This window comes from Phacochoerus africanus, chromosome 2 (genome assembly GCF_016906955.1).
Source record: "Phacochoerus africanus isolate WHEZ1 chromosome 2, ROS_Pafr_v1, whole genome shotgun sequence".
Taxonomy (NCBI): domain Eukaryota; kingdom Metazoa; phylum Chordata; class Mammalia; order Artiodactyla; family Suidae; genus Phacochoerus; species Phacochoerus africanus.
The window spans coordinates 94,312,627-94,332,935 of record NC_062545.1 but is presented as its reverse complement, the minus strand read 5'-3'; the positions used below and the strand labels follow the sequence as shown (position 1 = coordinate 94,332,935).

At 38.4% G+C, this 20,309-nt stretch overlaps 1 protein-coding gene and 1 pseudogene across 1 annotated transcript; both read left to right on the top strand.

The window, feature by feature from the left end:
- The first annotated feature begins 332 nt into the window (after positions 1-332).
- Positions 333-1,304, top strand: LOC125120716 (olfactory receptor 8K3-like). Its single transcript, XM_047769173.1, has one exon. It carries the CDS (start codon positions 333-335, stop codon positions 1,302-1,304), a length of 972 nt encoding a protein of 323 aa, XP_047625129.1.
- A 17,325-nt stretch (positions 1,305-18,629) lies between these two features.
- LOC125120715 (olfactory receptor 8K3-like) lies at positions 18,630-19,598 on the top strand (annotated as a pseudogene).
- The last annotated feature ends 711 nt before the right edge of the window (positions 19,599-20,309 follow it).

Genomic DNA, 20,309 nt, shown 5'->3' with positions numbered 1-20,309 from the left:
ACTTTTTCCATTGGGTGAGTCACGTTTTTAATTCTTTGAGAATGTCCTTTGATGAACAAAGTTTTATTTTTAATTTTGATAAAGTCTAATGTATCTATTTTGACTTCTATTGTTCATGCTTTTTGGTGTCATATCCAAGAAACCTTGTCAAGAGCTTATCTGACCTGGGAGAAAAAGATCTGAGCTTCCAGGTGCTGGTGTAGCCAATTCCATCAACAGCCATAAACAAAAAAAAATTAAGATTTTAATCACTTATAACAATGGTAATCTCATAATATCTTATGACAGTTAATAATTATTTTTTGTATTTATTCTCAGCTTGTGTTTCCCAAATGGTCTGGGTGGACATATACAATCTGACCCTGTTGAATAAATTCATCCTAATGGGAATCATGGACATCCCTAAGCTGAAGGCTCCACTGTTTGGACTCTTCCTCATTGTTTACCTGATCTCAGTGATGGGTAACCTGGGCTTGAGCATCCTCATCAAGATAGACCATAGGCTACAAACACCCATGTACTTTTTCCTCAGACATCTGGCTTTCACTGATTTTGGTTACTCAACAGCTGTGGGACCCAAAATGCTAGCAAATTTTGCTGTAGATCAACCTACAATATCTTATCTTTGGTGTGCTTCCCAACTCATGTTCTTCAGTGTGTTTATCACCAGTGAAATTTTCATTCTGTCAGCAATGGGCTATGACCGCTATGTGGCCATCTGTCACCCTCTGCTCTACATGGGCCTCATGTCACCAAGATTATGTCAGCAACTAGTGACAATCCCCTACCTATACAGCCTCTTTTTGTCTTTACTGACCATCATAAAAATTTTCAGTTCATCATTTTGTGGCTATCATGTCATTAGGCATTTCTACTGTGATAGGCTGCCTTTGATAGCTTTGCTCTGCTCAGATACACAGGAAATTAAATTGATAATTCTGATCTTTTCAGCTTTTAATTTGCTGTCATCTGTTCTGATAGTCCTTGTGTCCTATATTTTTATCTTTGCCACCATCCTCAGGATGAATTCTGCAGAAAGAAGGCTCAAGGCTTTCTCCACATGTGGATCTCATTTGACAGTGATAGTCATATTCTATGGGACTCTATTCTTTATGTATGTTAAGCCCAATTCCAGTGATTCATTTGATGCTGATCAAGTGGCCTCCTTATTTTATACATTAGTGATACCCATGCTGAATCCTATGATCTACAGTTGGAGGAACAAAGAGGTAAAAAATGCGCTACCTAGAGCCTGGAGAATGTGTGCAAATATTCTTTTTAAAACTCACTGTAGGATACACTAACAATAAAGCATGTATTAATCAAGGTATACTATCACTGGGATTGTTTTAGACTTGTAATGTTACCCCTATGGGATGAACAAGAATCAATGTATGATAAATATAGAAATAAAATGGTTCACTATTTTAAACCAAAATCTATCACTAAGAGATGGCTAATTCCTGCTCATATTTCAAATGTTTCAGATGTTTGCCCACATCTAGTTTCATGTCCAGATAAGCTTCCATTCCTACCTATTTTCAGATGTAGCTTATTTGCATGTCTCCTCCATTAAATTTTTCTTTCTTTCTTTTTCTTTTTCTTTTTTTTTTTTTTGTCCTTTAGGTCCTCACATGTGGCTTATGGAAGTTCCCAGGCTAGGGGTCGAATTGGACTATAGCTGCTGGCCTACACACAGCCACGGCAACGCTGAATCTGAGCCACTTCTGTGACCTACGCCACAGCTCAAAGCAACACCATATCCTTAAACTCACTGAGCAAGGCCAGGGATTGAACTCACATCCTCATGGATACTAGTCATTTACTTCTGCTGAGCCACAAGGGGAACTCCAAATATTTATTTTTATAAAGTCAGGGAATATATATTATATTCACAGCTTTATCTGTATATATAGCTCAGTAAAAGGCACAAAATAGAATGCTTGATAAATGTTACATAAAAAGAATGTATATATCTGTATGACTGGGTCACTTTGCAGTACAGCAGAAATTGGCACAACAGTGTAAATCAAATATACTTTAATAAAAAGAAAGAAGGAAATGATGTTTACAACATAAATGGATTTATTAAAGAAAATAGACAGGCATTGTTATTTTAACAACCAAAACTTCCCTCTGTGGGGCTTAGAGAAAATTCAGGAAATAAGCAGAATGAGAAGGGAGCCATAAAGTATTGAGGTTGATGGTATTGAGCAATATGAAAATTAAAAAGAGTAAGTATCCAAGATGGAGTTTAAATTTTGCTGGGATTTGTCAGGGAGCTTTCTATTAAGAATGATGTTTAAATAAACACTTGTGAAGTTGAGTGAGTGGAATAAGTGTATATCTAGGAGACTGTTCAGGGGAGAGATAACTGTCAATACAAGTGTTTTTAAATGACAACAGGACTCTTGTGCTGAAGAACATCAGACTCAAAGGACAGGATGTTAGGTCCATAAAATGTTCTTAGGAAATAAAAGAGAGGATGATCTTTGGTTAAATGACAGTTATGACTGCTATGCAAATAACTGTAGGATGCTAAGATTTGGAAATGGAAAGTCCTAAGGGGGATTAATGTGATACTTAGGGGAGAAAACAGGAGCTTAAGCCAGGGTCAGAACTGTCAGGGGAAGAGAAGTGATTATATTTTTGACATTTTTAAAAAGAAAATGTCAATAATATACCTCATTTTCTGTGGAGATATAAAAGGCATTTAAAAAGATGAATAATGTTAAAAGAATGGAAAGCCTAGTGGCAGCATTCTCCCTCAAGCATGTTAGATACCCTTTTCTGCCTTCAACTAATATGAGTAATAGAAACTGGATTTGTCCTCCCATTAAAACAAGAGGAAAAAAAAAAGCAAAGACAAGACAAGATATATGAAAGAACAGTTTTCAAAATCTTGACGTCAGGAAACCAAGGATAGTTTTCCTAGCAGATGAGGAAAAAAATGAAGGTAAATACTGAAGTCCTCGTAGACAAAAGTTTGCCTCCAGACTGAAATATAAAAACTTTACCTGTTTCTTATTTTTGTCCTCAAGACTGCAGTATCAACTCCACAGTGCCAGTATCCCCACAGATGTCTGCCTTATCCATCCCAACCACCCCAAGAGCCAATTCCTAAATCTCCATCTGTCTCTCTGTCTCTCTCTCTGTCTCTGTCTGTTATATATATATATATAAAGAGACATTACATGTAAGTCATATACATAATGTGTATATATATTTATATATGTACACGTGTGTATATGTATACATACATATGCATGCATGTCCATACATATATATGTCTTAGGCACATATGAATGTATGTATATATGTAGGTAAATATGTATATATGTATGTAAATATGTATTTTATATATCTATATAAAAGAGACATCATGATAAATCACAAAAAATATAAATTGTGAAACTAAAATTTTAGATAAGAACATAGGAAAAAAAAACAACCACAGGACTATTCGCTAGGTGAAGAGCTCATCAACATGATGTTAAAAATACAACTCATAAAAGTATAAATGGTTAAATTGGACTTTAAAATTAAATCAAACTGTCAATCATGCACTTGGACATTCATCTTCAAGAAATAAAAATTTATGTGTCTACAATCACCTTTGCACAAAATTATAGAAGCTTTGCTTGTAATAGTTAAAAATTGAAAACTCAAATGTCTTTCAATGGGTGAATGTATCATCAATAAAATATCATCATAGAACTATAGTTATAAAGCAATGATGAAGTACAAATAACCAATATGCACCAAAACATGATGAACTGTAAGAGAATTATGCTGAGGGAAAACAACTTATTGCAAAAGATTACAAATGATATTTTCTTTATAAAACAGCTTTCAAATAATAAAATCATAATCATGAAAGATAGATTAGTGGTTGAAAGGGGTTAAAGACCCTGAAATGAGAGAACTGAGTGAGTGTGGTCAAAAGGAATAGTGTAAGGGACGTTTTCAGTGATGGAATATGTCTGTATACTGACTGTGTAGGTTACACAAAATTTCCCATATGATGAAATTGCATAGAGCTACATATATGTATAGAGAACCACACAAATCAGTGCATGAAAAACTGGTGAAAACTTAAGTTAGTTATTGTACCAATGTCAATTTCATGGTTCTTATATTGGACTGTAAGAAAGTTGTCACCCCTAGGGAAAATAAATAGGACATAGGTACTCTGTTCTCCCCCCCCAACTTCTTATAACTCTATAGCCATTTCAAAATAAAATATTAAAAACATAGACTCTAAGTTACCAGGGACAGTGTGGGCCAGAAAGGGGTAGAACAGGGATATTACATAGACAGAACAATATGTTCGTTTTCTCGATTTTTTTTAAAGGAGAAAAAGATAGATTCATTGCTTTACCAGGCAAAGGGGGTCACAGCAGGCTAATGCCTTAAAAGCTGCTCCCCCCTTGGAAGAGATTAGGAGGTGGTTTTATAGCTTGGGGAGTAGAAAATATCTATGTAGATAAAAATCAGGATAGAAGCAAGGTTGCATTGTTTCTCAAAGCTGGGGTTTAGTAGCCCCAGTACTGGTTCTGGTGGTCCTCCTTCTTCATCAAGTAGTTCTCGCATTTGCTGTGTGTTTTAGTTCTGGTGTCTGGACTCACTGAGGTTCAGGCTCTCCATGTCTCTATGGATAGGAATTCAGTGAGAGACAAAGTGATAGGTAAAAAATATATTAATTATGATAGGACACTTGTGAGAGATGCAAGTGGGTAGGCAAGGAGGTTATGCCCATTATCTTGATTGTTTTAATGATTTTTCAGGTGCATATATATGTCAAAAGTTAACAGATTTTACACTCTACACATTTGCAGTTAACTATTTCCATGATAATTATATAAAGACATTTTACTTAATAAACATAACAAGAAATCTAATAAAAAATAAGGGGAAAGTCAATAATAGAAACACAAATTAAGATTAAAATCATTTTAAATTAACAATAAAGAACATAATTTAAGCACCTGTAGTAGAAGGGAGGGTCCAGGAGAATTCATGTGTTTGCTGGTGGAAGAGTGTACTGATACATCCAAAATTTGAAATATTTAATAAAATTAATGTTTCATTATATTTTATTTTACTAGGAGGCCTAACTACTCTGTGTGTGCCTATCTGTAAATATATGTGTAGGTGTGAGTATAGATGTAGGTATATTTATGTGTATAGCAACACAAGTAAACACACAAATGCAGATATGTCAAGGGCACAGCATGGATAATTTTGTTTAAAACATGTTAACAAGGCAAACTCAAGAATTTTTATTGAACTCTTTATTGTAGGAGTGTTGGAGATAAATTATATTGGAAATAAACATCTACCAACAAAGAATACATGCATGAAATGTGTTATATATTATTAACTATAAAGAGGCAAGAAACCAAACATATATATCACAACATGGATTCATTGCAAATAAAGTGACAAAATTGAACAAATCAATTATAGCAAAATGACATATTAGGACATATGCACATAAAATATTACATTTTTGCCAGGAGTATATAAAGCACAGTAGAATATTTGCTAGTGTGGAGAACAAGAATTGGAATGGGTATTGAACATGATGGAATAATAAGAAATATTGGAATATAATACAGGCAAATGCATAACTAAAGACATAGATAATGACAATTCACTCTGAACTGAGAATGAGAATTATGGTTCTCTCCATGGTCAAAAAGAAAACTAATAAAAAAATAATTGAAGGAAATCACACCTTATACACACAATGCATTATTACTACAAGTTCATTTAATCACTTAAATAATGCAATAGGACAGTGTTTAAAGTGAGTCTACTGTGGAGTTCCCATTGTGGTGCAGCAGAAATGAATCTGACTAGGAACCATGAGGTTGCAGGTTTGATCCCTGACCTTGCTCAGTGGGCTAAGGATCTGGCATTGCCATGAGCTGTGGTGTAGGTTGCAGATGCAGCTCAGATATGGCATTGCTGTGGCTGTGGCATAGGCTGGAGGCTACAGCTCTGATTAGACCCTTAGCCTGGGAACCTCCATATGCTGTGGGTTCGGCCCTAAGAAGACAAAAAAAAAGACCAAAAAAAAAAGTTACTCTATTGTCATTCATTTGTGGAGGCCATTGTAGAACTAGAGGAATATTGACAAGATTTTCTATAGATAAAATATAATTCATTAATAAATAATATAAAATACAATAATTAAAGGTTTGCACTGTAGAAGTTGATACTGCAGTCTTGAGTACAAGGGCAAGAAAATGAAGCAGAAAGTCTATATTTCAGTCTGGAGGCAGATATTTTTTCCCTCATGGGATCTTGGTATTTGGTCTTTACAAGCTTTGACCACTTAGATAAGGCCCACCTATATTCTTCTGGAGGCTAATTGGCTGTGCTGAAGATCTATTGATTCAAGTATGAATAAAATCTAAAAAAATTCACTATAACATCTCTACTGATGTTCGACTAAACGGCTGGACACTATATCCTAGTCCAGAAAAAAAAGAATTTAATCAGAAAAGTGGTGAAACAAAAATAAATTAATAAAGAGTAAAAGTAGGGGAATTCTCTTGTGGCACAGTGGATCAAGGATCTGGCATTGTCACTGCAGTGGCTCTGGTTACTGCTGTGGTGCAGGTTCAATCTCTGGCCTGAGAAATTCTGCATGATGTGGGCACAGACTAAAAGAAAGAAAGAAAAAAATACAGATATTAAATAAAAGAGTAAAAGGTAGGAATCCAATACATCTTACCAGCTGGTAAAATAAAATGCTCTGTCATATTAATAAGTGCACCCCCTCCCTTGCATTCTGTTAAGATTTCAATGCTTCAGAGACAATAAAAAAATTGCTTGGCGTCTGAAGAGAGTATCAGAAGGTGGAAGAAAAATACATAAATTGTTCTCACTATATCTGAAGCATATGGAGAAGCCAAAACAGAGGTTTCACAATAGGTAAATAGTGTATTTCATGTGGTGCCATATTTTAACAATATCCAAATAATTTTGAAGATATTAGCAAGATAACACAATTATTCTATGATAAATATGAGGATTTGATTCAACTTTCTGTACATCCTGCTATTGATAATGCTTGAGAACAGGACTGCTCCCCTTTTCCTTCAGATTAATTGTTCGAATTATTTCACAAATACAATGAGCATCTTTGAATTGTCAGTGGTATATTTTTATGTAGTATTTACGTTTCATACGGATGCTTAATAATTTGAATAAGATAGGACAAAACTGCAAGACAAGAAAGGCTAACTAAAGAGTTAGGAATTTTAAAAATTATGCCAGAATTATGAAGCTGCATGTGGTCAGTTTATAGTCTGATGATTTTCCAAATCCTTAGTCAGTTAGCAGCTCTAGTCTATTCTTATTACCTTCTCAAAAATATTGTATATTTAAATCAGAATAAAATTGCAATTTTTTTCTGATCTCTCACTGAGTGAAAAAATAAAGGTTTCTATCTAGCATGGGGATGTGAATTTTTAGAGGCTTAAAGATTTTTAAGTTCCCAGTGTTATGGTGAATGTACAATATACAGCAGGTTCAATTTCCAGTGGAATTGGGTAGAACACATACATAATTTCCTTAAAGAGTATAGTTCAAAAAAAATAAGTAGAGAAACAACACAGAGAGGAAACTGGAAAAGTAATTTGATGTCTTCCAAACATTTCTGAAGCTGGTAAGAAAAAGCTCTTCAATCCCTCCTTTTCTTATAGGAAAATCAGCATGTTGCAAGGTAATTTCATTTTTGTTAGCCTTTCATCATTATATATAAACAAGATTTTATCACTTATTCTAGTCACTAAAAATATATTTTTCCTAATTGCAGTTCAATACTTCTGATATAAGAAAGGTATGAACATGTGATCTATGTAAGACATCAGAAACTCCCTTTATTTTTTTTTGTCCTTTTTCTATTTCTTGGGCTGCTCCCTCAGCATATGGAGGTTCCCAGGCTAGGGGTCCAATCAGAGCTGTAGCCACAGGCCTACGCCAGAGCCACAGCAACACGGGATCCGAGCTGTGTCTGCAACCTACACCACAGCTCACAGTATAGCTGGATCATTAACACACTGAGCAAGGGCAAGGACCAAACCGGCAACCTCATGGTTCCTAGTCAGATTCATTAACCACTGAGCCACTATGGGAACTCCAGAAACTCATTTTTTAAGCAAAATATTTTGTGAGACATATGCAGATTTCCTGTAAACACATATGTATTTTGATGATATAAATGTTGTACTTTTCTATTTGCTTTCTTGGAACTCAGAGACTCCTGACACTGCTATTTTCCTTGTAATAAGGATAAATTTAAATTCCATTAAACAATTTTTTTAAACAAGCATTAGTAGAACTATTTTTTTTTGTCTTTTTTTAGGGCCACACCCAAGGCATATGTATGTTACCAAGCTATGGCTCGAATTTGAGCAGCAGCTGCTGGCCTATGCCACAGCCACAGCAGCAGGATCCAAGCTGTGCCTGAAATCTATGCTGCTCACTGCCACCCAGATCCTTAACCTTCTGACCGAGGCCAGGGATCAAACCCGCTTCCTCATGGACACTAGTTGGATTCGTTAACCCCTGAGCCATAACGGGAACTCCCCAAACTTTTTGAAACACTAATTCATTAACCTTAGCCTGCCATCCTTATTCTATTGTGGTATTACATGATTTGTTTATTTGCTTAAGTGACAGATTTGGGGAGCTACTCACATACATCTTTATTTCATTGCATTTCTGTATTTTTGTAAGTCTACATTAAATGCTTCTATCATTGTATGGAAGGGTTCATTGTGGCTTAATGTGCAGACTTAACATCCCAGAATCATATATATTTCTGTTTATAATTTGTATTTTATTTTCCCAGAATGATATTGTGTAATATAATGATTTTAAAGTTTTCTTTTTCTGTAGAGCATCTCTTTACACAAAGAAAATATTTATGAGACTTCATTTCATAAAGCCAATTCCAGTTACATCACTTGCTCTCATTTTGCTCAATTTCCTTATACTATCTGAGGTCCTTCCATGACAAAATATACCTTACATGTTACAAAGTACCTAGTAATGTCAGTTTTAATGAAAATGCACTTGGAGAGGAGAAAATACTTTAAGTCTGAGGTAATTAAATATTACATATTTTTAAGCTCTAACTTAAAGCTAGGACACATTGATGGTCCCAGTTGTAGTAATGAGTCATGGTGGGAGCCCAGGGGGTCTGTTACCTGGATAACACAATAACCAATCTATTCAGAAGTTAAGTTATACAAAAAAATGCATATGTACACATGAAAAGATGACTCATTTCAAGTAACATATTGTCTTCATGAAGAAATTAAAAATAAACATATACAGAGGACAAGATGGTGGAGGAGTAGAGGGACATGCTCGCCCTCTACCACAAACACAACAAAAAAAAGCACATCTACAGAATAAATGACTCACACAGAACAGCAACCAATCGCTGGCAGAGGAACCTAAACTCCAATAATGGCAAGAAGTTCGTGACATTACTGGGCAGAACGGAAGAAAAGAGGAGAGTGAGAGAAGGTGAATCCGAGCCGGACAGGCGCTCCCAAAAGGGAACTGCGGAGGAGAAAGGGATCCCCCACCCTGGAAAGTCACCTACTCGGGGGAAAGATCAAACAAACCGGAGGAATCTCCAGATGCAGAGAAGAGTGTAGCAGTAAGTTGGAGTACGGAAATGCTGATCAAGAACCGAAGGGACCATCTGAACTACGGGCACAGTCACCAGAAATTGAGACACCTGGGTGGGGGCTGGGCACCGAGTCCTCGGCTCCAGAGGTTAGTCCCTGGGAAAGGGCCGGGGGACGCCTGGGTGGGGGCTGGACACCGAGACCTCGCCTCCGAAGGTTGATCCCCGAGAGAGGGCCTGGGGGACACCTGGGTGGGGGCTGGGCACCATGACCTTGCCTCCAAGAGTTGGTCGCCGAGAAAGGGCCGGGGGACACCTGGGTGGGGGCTGGGCACCGAGACCTAGGCTCCAGAGGATAGTCCCCGGGCTGGGGTGGCAGGGCGGAGCGGAAACTGCTTGGGAGGTCTAGAAACCATTTGATGGGGCAGAGACTGCCTGGGAGACTAGAAAACAAAGCTGTTGCAGAGGAAGGGAACAATACTCTAGGGGCGGGGAAGTGCAAAGCCACATCAGAGGGAACCTGGGAAAAGAGCCTGGTCTGTGCCGGTGCTGGGGAGGGGAGAGAAGAAGGGGTAGGTCCACATAGAATACTCCCCACGCCACAGCAAGCTTACAGGCCCGCTAGCTAGCTGAAAGCTGTGCTTCCCAGTGCATCCCCTCCCCCCACCCCCGCCACCCCCTACGCTCTCGCCGAACCTGGGGCTGCCTGCCATCCAGGAGGGCTGGCCTCAACAATTGCCTGAAGCCTACCACCACAGGGGCTGTCCCTGCACAGGCCTGCTTGCCCTTTGGTGGGGCTACACTTCCGCAGAGTAGCACCAAACACCACCAGCCCCTGAGAAAAGGCCTGCAGCCCAGAAAAGCTAGAACAAGCCTAGCCAGGCCGTGAATGGATCTGCCTAATTCTCTGATGGTTTTTCTGAGTCGGGCTGCCCCGGGGAGGAGCCTCTTCGGTTTCCAACGGCCCTGCTACCCGCCCAAGCCCCCAGGGGGTGCCCTAGTGGATCAGCTGCATAGGACTGCCAGCTCCAGCCAGGACACCCTGCAGCCCAGAAAAGCTGCAACAAGCTTGGCCGAGCCGGGAAAAGATCTCAGGCGGTTTTTCTGAGTCAGGCTGCCCTGGGAGGAGCCTCTTCAGTTTCCAAAGGCCCTGCTACCCGCCCAAGCCCCCAGGGGGTGCCCTAGTGGATCAGCTGCATAGGACTGCCAGCTCCAGGCAGGACCCCCTACAGCCCAGAAAAGCTACAACAAGCCTGGCCAAGCCGGGAAAAGATCTCAGATGGTCTTTCTGAGTCGGGCTGCCCTGGGGAGGAGCCTCTTGGGTTTCCAGTGGCCCTGCTACCCGCCCAAGCATCTAGGGGGTGCCCAACTCCTGCGGAATAGGTGCTCAGCACCACCAGCCCCCTAGAAGAGCCCCTGCAGCCCAGAAAAGCTGCAACAAGCTTGGCCAGACTGTGAAAAGATCTGCCTACATTCTCAGGCCAGCCTTCTGAGTTGGGCTGCCCTAGGGAAGAGCCTCTTAGGTTCTCAGTGACCCAGATAGATGTCCCAGCCCCCAGGGGGTGCTGCACTCCTGAGGAACAGCTGCCCAACACCACCAACCCCCTGCAAGAACCCCACAGCCTAAAAACACCAGAGAAAGCTCTGCCTGACCAAGTGAAATCTGCTACCATCGTGGTGTGGACCTCCCAGTCCTGTCTACCCTCAGGAAGTCCTCCTTTGATTCAAAGAAGCACTGTTAGCCCCATCAACACTCCAGAAAAGCCACACTGCCTCAAAAAAAATTGACCAACAACGCCAGCCCTCAGGAAGTATTCCACAGCAGTGACAAGGCAAATACTGCCTGATAGCAGAGAGTACAACTCCCTCAGGAGAAAGAAAACAACAAGCAAGATGAAGCTGAGAAACCACCCCCAGTCAAACCAACAGGAGAACTCACCTAAAACAGTCAACAATGAAACAGATCTCTGCAGTCTGATAGACCTGGAGTTCAAAAGAGAAAGAGTGAAAATACTGAAGGAATTAAGAGAAGATATGAGCAGTAATGCAGATACCCTCAGAAAGGAACTAGAAAATATAAGGAGGAGGCAAGAAAAACTAGAACATTCATTTACAGAGATGCAAACTGAACTAAGGGCAGTAAAAACCAGCATGAATAATGCAGAAGAACGAATCAGTGATATGGAAGATAGAATAATGGAAATCACTCAATCTGGTCAACAGACAGAAAACCGAATCAAAAAACTGGAAAGCAATATAAGAGACCTATGGGATAATAGAAAGAGGGCCAATGTATGCATAATAGGAATTCCAAAAGGAGTAGAAAAAGATAAGGGAATGGAAAATATAGTTGAAGAAATTATTAATGGAAACTTCCCAAATCTAAAGGATACTGGGTTCAAGGTACAAGAAGCGCAGAGGGCCCCAAATAAACTGAATCCAAATAGACCCACACCAAGACACATCATAATAAAAGTGGTCAAAGTTAGTGATAAAGCGAGGATCCTAAAGGCAGCAAGAGAAAAACAGAATGTTACCTACAAGGGACCCCCATAAGATTATCAGCTGACTTCTCTACAGAAACACTACAGGCCAGGAGGGAATGGCAAGAGATATTTAAAGTGCTCAAAGGAAAAAATATGCAACCTAGAATACTCTATCCAGCAAGAATATCATTTAAAATAGAAGGGGAAATAAAATTTTTTTCCAACAAACAAAAACTTAAAGAATACTGCAACACAAAACCCAGGTTAAAGGAAATATTGAAAGAGCTTCTCTAAACCAAAAAGAAAGGAAGGAAAGGGAAGAAAAAAGAAAAGAAAAAAAAAGAAGAAGAAGAAGAACTAGGACTGAGGAAACCGCAATCAGAGAGCAGTCACTCAAATAAGCCAGCATACAGATTTAATCATGAACAGGCCTCAAACAAAATAAAATTAAAAAGAAAAAAATAAAAAAGAGTCATCAAAACCATAAAATGTGGGCAAGGGATGTTAGGAAGTAAATAAACCTTTTTGTTTGTTTGTATGTTTCTCTTCTTAATTTTAAGATAGTAATGAAGTGTTTGAACTTACAGGACCATCAGGCTAAAACACACAATTATGGGAAGGGGTTAGCATACTTAATAAACAGGGCAACCACAAGCCAAAACCAAATATTGCATTCGCAAAAAATGAAAAAAGAATACACTCAAGCAGATAATAACAGGAGACCATCCAACCAAAAAAAAAAAAAAAAAAAAAAGAAAGGAAGAATGGAGAACCATAGAATCAACTGGAACACGAGGTTCAAATGGCAATAAATAATCATCTATCAATTATCACCTTAAATGTCAATGGACTGAATGCCCCAATCCAAAGACACAGAGTGGCTGAGTGGATAAAAAGGCAAAAACCTTCAATATGCTGCCTACAAGAAACTCACCTTAGGACAAAAGATACATATAGATTGAAAGTGAAAGGGTGGGGAAAAATATTTCACGCCAATAGACATGACAGAAAAGCAGGAGTCGCAACACTTATATCAGACAAAATAGACTTGAAAACAAAAGACATAAAGAAAGACAAAGAAGGACACTACTTAATGATTAAGGGATCCACCCAAGGAGAGGATGTGACTATCGTCAACATATATGCCCCAAATACAGGAGCACCCAGATACATACAAAAAATATTAACAGACACAAACGGAGAAACTGATGGGAATACAATCATAGTAGGAGAACTTAATACCCCCCTCACATCAATGGACACATCCTCTAGACAGAAAACCAATAAAGCAACAGAGATCCTAAAGGAAGCAATAGAAAAGTTAGTCTTAATTGATATCTTCAGGACACCACATCCAAAAAAAGCAGAATACACATTCTTCTCAAATGCTCATGGAACATTCTCAAGAATCGATCACATATTGGGACACAAAGCTAACCTCAATAAATTTAGGAGCATAGACATTATCTCAAGTATCTTCTCTGACCACAATGCCATGAAATTAGAAACCAACCATAGGAAAAGGAAAGAGAAAAAACCTACTACATGGAGACGAAACAACATGCTACTAAGAAACCAATGGGTCAATGAGGAAATCAAGAAGGAAATTAAAAACTACTTGAAACAAATGATAATGAAGACACAACCACTCAAAATCTATGGGATGCTGCGAAAGCAGTGCTCAGAGGGAAATTTATAGCAATACAGGCCTTTCTCAAAAAAGAAGAATGATCCCAAATGGACAACTTAACCCTCCACCTAAATGAATTAGAAAAAGAAGAACAAAAAAGGCCTACAGTCAGCAGAAGGAAGGAAATTATAAAGATCAAAGAAGAAATCAATAAAATAGAGACTCAAAAAAACAATAGAGAAAATTGATAAAACCAAGAGCTGGTTCTTTGAAAAGGTAAATATAATTGACAAACCCCTGGCCAGACTCACTAAAAAGAGAAGAGAAAGAACCCAAATAACCAAAATTAGAAATCAAAAAGGAGAAATCACAACAGATACAGCAGAAATACAAAAAACCATAAGAGAATACTATGAACAACTAAACGGCAACAAGTTTGACAATCTGGAAGAAATGGAGAATTTTCTAGAATCTTACAGCCTGCCAAAACTGAATCAAGAAGAAACAGACCAACTGAACAGACCCATCACTAGAAATGAAATGGAAGAGGTCATAAAATCACTCCCTACAAATAAAAGTCCAGGACCAGATGGCTTCACAGGTGAATTTTATCAAACATATAAAGAGGAATTGGTGCCCATCCTACTGAAACTCTTTCAAAAGGTTGAAGGAGAAGGAATACTCCCAAAGACATTCTATGATGCCACCATCACCCTCATTCCAAAACCAGAGAGAGATACCACCAAAAAAGAAAACTATCGCCCAATATCATTGATGAATATAGATGCAACAATTCTCAACAAAATATCAGCCAACCGAATCCAACAACATATCCAAAAAATCGTACACCATGACCAGGTTGGGTTCATCCCAGGTTCACAAGGATGGTTCAACATATGCAAATCAATCAGTATCATACACCACATTAACAAAAAAAAAAGTCAAAAATCATATGATCATCTCAATAGACGCAGAAAAAGCATTTGACAAAGTCCAACATCCATTCATGATCAAGACCCTCGCCAAAGTGGGTATAGAGGGAACATTCCTGAATATAATCAAAGCCATTTATGAGAAACCCACAGCAAATATAATCCTCAATGGGGAAAAACTGAAAGCCTCTCACTCAAATCTGGAACAAGACAGAGATGCCCACTCTCACCACTGCTCTTCAACATCGTTTTGGAAGTCCTAGCTACAGCAATTAGACAAACCAAAGAAATAAAAGGCATCCATATAGGAAGAGAAGAGATCAAACTGTCACTGTATGCAGATGACATGATACTATACATAGAAAATCCTAAGGACTCAACCCCAAAACTACTTGAACTGATTAATAAATTCAGCAAAGTAGCAGGATATAGGATTAACATTCAGAAGTCAGTTGCATTTCTGTATACCAGCAATGAAATATTAGAAAAGGAATACAAAAACATGATACCTTTTAAAATTGCACCTCACAAAATCAAATACCTTGGAATACACCTGACCAAGGAGGGAAAGGACCTATATGCCGAGAACTATAAAATCAAATAAATCAAAGAAGATGTAAAGAAATGGAAAGATATTCCATGTTCCTGGATTGCGAAAATCAATATTGTAAAAATGGCCATACTACCCAAAGCAATCTACAGATTCAATGCAATCCCTATCAAATTACCCAGGACATTTTTCACAGAACTGGAACAAACAATCCAAACATTTATATGCAACAACAACAGACCCAGAATCGCCAAAGCAATCCTGAGAAACAAAAACCAAGCAGGAGGCATAGCTCTCCCAGACTTCACGAAATACTACAAAGCCACAATCGTCAAAACAGTGTGGTCCTGGTATCAAAACAGACAGACAGACCAATGGAACAGAATAGAGAACCCAGAAATAAACCCAGACACCTATGGTCAATTCATCTTTGACAAGGGAGGCAAGAACATCAAATGGGAAAAAGAAAGTCTATTCAGCAAGCATTGCTGGGAAACCTGGACAGCTGCATGCAAAGCAATGAAATGAGAACACACCCTCACACCATGCACAAAAATCAACTCCAAATGGCTGAAAGACTTAAATAGACGACAGGACACCATCCAACTCCTAGAAGAAAACATAGGCAAAACACTCTCGGACATCAACATCATGAACATTTTCCCAGGTCAGTCTCCCAAAGCAATAGAAATTAGAGCAAAAATAAACCCATGGAACCTCATCAAACTGAAAAGCTTTTACACAGCAAAGGAAACCCAAAAGAAACCAAAAAGACAACTTTCAGAATGGGAGAAAATAGTTTCAAATGATACAACCGACAAGGGCTTAATCTCTAGAATATATAAACAACTTATACAACCCAACAGCAAAAAAGCCAATCAAGCAATGGAAAAATGGGCAAAAGACCTGAATAGACATTTCTCCAAAGAAGATATACAGATGGCCAGCAAACACATGAAAAAATGCTCAACATCGCTGATTATAAGAGAAATGCAAATCAAAACTACCATGAGAGACCACCTCACACCATTCAGAATGGCCATCATTAATAAATGCACAAAGAACAAGTGCTGGAGGGGGTGTGGAGAAAAGGGAACCCTCCTGCACTGTTGGTGGGAATGTAAACTGGTACAGCCACTCTGGAGAACAGTTTAGAGATACCTTAGAAATCTATACATAGAACTCCATATGCCCTCACAATCCCACTCTTGGGCATATATCTGGTCAAAACTCTACTTAAAAGAGACACATGCACCTGCATGTTCATTGCAGCCCTATTCACAATAGCCAGGACATGGAATCAACCCAAATGTCCATCGACGGAGGATTGGATTCGGAAGAGGGCATATATATACACAATGGAATACTACTCAGCCATACAAAAGAATGACATAATGCCATTTGCAGCAACATGGATGGAACTAGAGAATCTCATACTGAGTGAAGTGAGCCAGAAAGACAAAGACAAATACCATATGATATCACTTATAACTGGAACCTAATATCCAGCACAAATGAACATCTCCTCAGATAAGAAAATCATGGACTTGGAGAAGAGACTTGTGGCTGCCTGATGGGAGGGGGAGGGAGTGGGAGGGATCGGGAGCTTGGTCTTAGCAGACACAACTTAGAATAGATTTACAAGGAGATCCTGCTGAATAGCATTGAGAACTTTGTCTAGAGACTCATGTTGCAACAGAAGAAAGGGTGGGGGAAAAATGTAATTGTAATGTGTACATGTAAGGATAACCTGACCCCCTTGCTGTACAGTGGGAAATTAAAAAAAATTAAAAAAATAAACATATATAGAATTTTCTATGTATTTGATATTTGAGAGGCATTTTCAGGTACCATAAATACATACATATGCTTCCTTCTCATTTATCTTACCAATCCTTCAAAAAAACAGTTGATTTTGCCGATATGTGTAAAGACATGATAACTTGTATTTGTCCTAAGTGCTCCTTTGTATATACAAATAGTATAATTACAGGAGCGATTATATCAACCTATGTAGTTTTCATAGGATATTTTCCTGTATAAGGACAAATTAAGTGTACTATGTTCTGTTAAAATTTCTTTTCTTTTTTCTTTTTTTTTTTTTTTTTGTCTTCTTGTCTCTCTTTAGGGCCGTACCTGCGGCATATGGAGGTTCTCAGGTTATGGGTCAAATGCGAGCTGTTGCTGCCAGCCTACACCACAGCCACAGAAATGCCAGATCTGAGCCATGTCTGTGACCTACACCACAGTTCACGGCAACACTGGAACCTTAACCCACAGAGCGAGGCCAGGGATCGAACCTGCAAACTCATGGTTACTAGTAGGATTTGTTTCTGCTGCGCCAGGACAGGAAGTCCAAAATTTCATTTTTTTACACCTCTATCTAATATGGTTTAAGTGCATTAAGCCTTTGGTGCTGTACTACCTACAGACACAAGGGCTTTCAGATGAGTGTGTTTTAAATCAAGGGCTTCTAAATGTTCCCACACATAATTGGAATTTGGATTTTAATTTTTATGATGTGATTAGAATGTGCATTATGAGATTTTTAATTTTCTAGATTTTATTATGTGATTCTCATTTTATAAAAGAGGATAGAATAGTGTACCTTCACCTATAAAACAACATTTACAATTTATGACACTATTTTTATTTATTTATTTATTTGTCTTTTTGCTATTTCTTGGGCTGCTCCCACGGCATGTGGAGGTTCCCAGGCTAGGGGTCCAATTAGAGCTGTAGCCACTGGCCTACACCAGAGCCACAGCAACATGGGATCCAAGCCGTGTCTGAAACCTACACCACAGCTCATGGCAATGCCAGATCCCCAACCCACTGAGCAAGGGCAGGGATCAAACCCGCAAACTCCTGGTTCCTAGTTGGATTCGTTAACCACTGCACCACGAAGGGAACTCCGACACTATTTTTAGACATGCTTCCTTCATTGACATTTTTATTAATCCATATCTATATATGAATACATTTCAATCAGAGTTTGCAAATGTTGGCCATTTGGTTTTGGAGCTGTATAATTCTTTGTAGTTGGGAGTTGCCCTAATAAATTATAATCACCGGCCTCACTGGGCTCTAACCACCTCCAGAGGTGACAACCAAAATGCCTCCAAACATTATTGAATACTCTTTAGGGGATTAATCTCCCCCAGGGGAAAGCTACAACTCTCTCTCTTTCCCAAATATATTTTTATCTCTCTTTTTATTTGTATATTTTTATTTTTTATTTACAGGAGATGGTGAATTTTTTTTCATTGTGCTTAAAAATATATTTAGATTTGCATATTTTTTGTCAGCTGACTTTATACATGATGCTATTGACTATGCTGATACCTTTAACCAGGTTTCCTTATAAATCTTGATGGGAAAACACAATGGAACGGTGCTGAGCGAATTCATCCTCATGGGAAACACAGACCACCCTGAGCTGCAGGCTCCATTTTTTGGGCTGTTCCTGCTCATCTCTGTGATCTTAGGGTTGGGCAATTTTGGCATGGTCATCCTCACCAAGGTGGATGCGAGCCTCCAAACACCCATGTACTTTCTTTCTCAGACACCTGTCTCTTACAGATTTTGGTTATTCCACAACTGTTAGTTGTGGACCCAAGATGTTAGTAAGTTTTGTCGTGGATGAAAATAAAATCCCCTATTATTTTTGTGCCACACAGCTGGCGTTTTTCATCACGTTCTTTATCAGTGAACTTTTCATTCTGTCGGCAATGGCCTATGACTGCTATGTGGCCATTGGTCACCCTCTGCTCTACACTGTCATAATGTCACCAAGGTTGTGTTGTGTACTAGTGGTGATCCCTTATAACTATAGTGTCATTTTGTCTTCTCTGACAATCCTAAAAATTTTAACTTCATTGTTCTGTGACTCTAATGTCATTAGGCATTTCTACTGCAGCAGTCTGTCCTTGATAGCTTTGCTATGCTCAGACACACAGGAAATTTGACTGATAATTCTGATGTTTTCTACTTTTAATTTGGTGTCCTCTCTTTTGATAGTCATTGTGTTCTACACTCTGATCCTTGTCATCATCCTTAGGATGAACTCTGCAGAAAGCAGGAACAAAGCTCTCTCCACCTTTGGCTCTCACCTGACAGTGATACCTGTATCTATGGGACTCTATTCTTTATGTATGTGCAGCCCAAGTCCAGTGAGTCCTTTGATACTGATAAAGTGACCTCTTTATTTTATACTCTTGTAATACCCATGCTGAATCCTATGATCTACAGTTTAAGAAACAAAGAGGTGAAAAATGCTGTATGCAGAACTTGGAATATGTGTGCAAATGTTCTGCTTAAAATTCACTGTAGGATATACTAACGATCAATACCATATTTTCCAAGGTTATTATAACTAACATTGTTTTAGCCTTGTACATCTTCCTGGGATGGACAAGAATCAATGTGACATTAACAAAGAAACAAATAAATATATCCATTATTTTCAAGCTAAAATTGATCACTGACAGATTGCTAATTCAACCTCATACTTGAGATGTTAACATATTTACTTTCAGGTACAAATTAGGTGTCATTCCCACATGCAGTCGAAAGTACCCCGTTTTTATGTCTTCTGCAATAAACATTTATTTCCATAAAGCCAGAGACTCTGCTTATTACATTCACAATTTCATCTATGTCTTCTAGCACAGTGAAAGGCACAAAAAATTGCCTGATATATATTATGTAAATGGATTCATTCAAGGAAATAAACATATATTATTGAGTTTAACAACCAAAATTCCTCTCTTTTTAAGACTAACAGAAAGTACAGACAATAGGCAAATAAATATTGGGCTCTAAAGTATGATACTGAACATTATGATAATGCAATTGAGCATGATCAAATAGATACAAAAAAAGTCCAATTAAATTTACATGAGGTACGTAAGCAATTCAAAGAAAGAGTGCCCATTGAACAAATTGTGCTAGAACAATTAATTCATTGTCCACAGGAAAAGAAAGAAGATATAAAGGAAAGAAAAAAAGAAAAAGAGGAAGACAGGAGAGAGGGAATGAGGGAGTAAGGAAG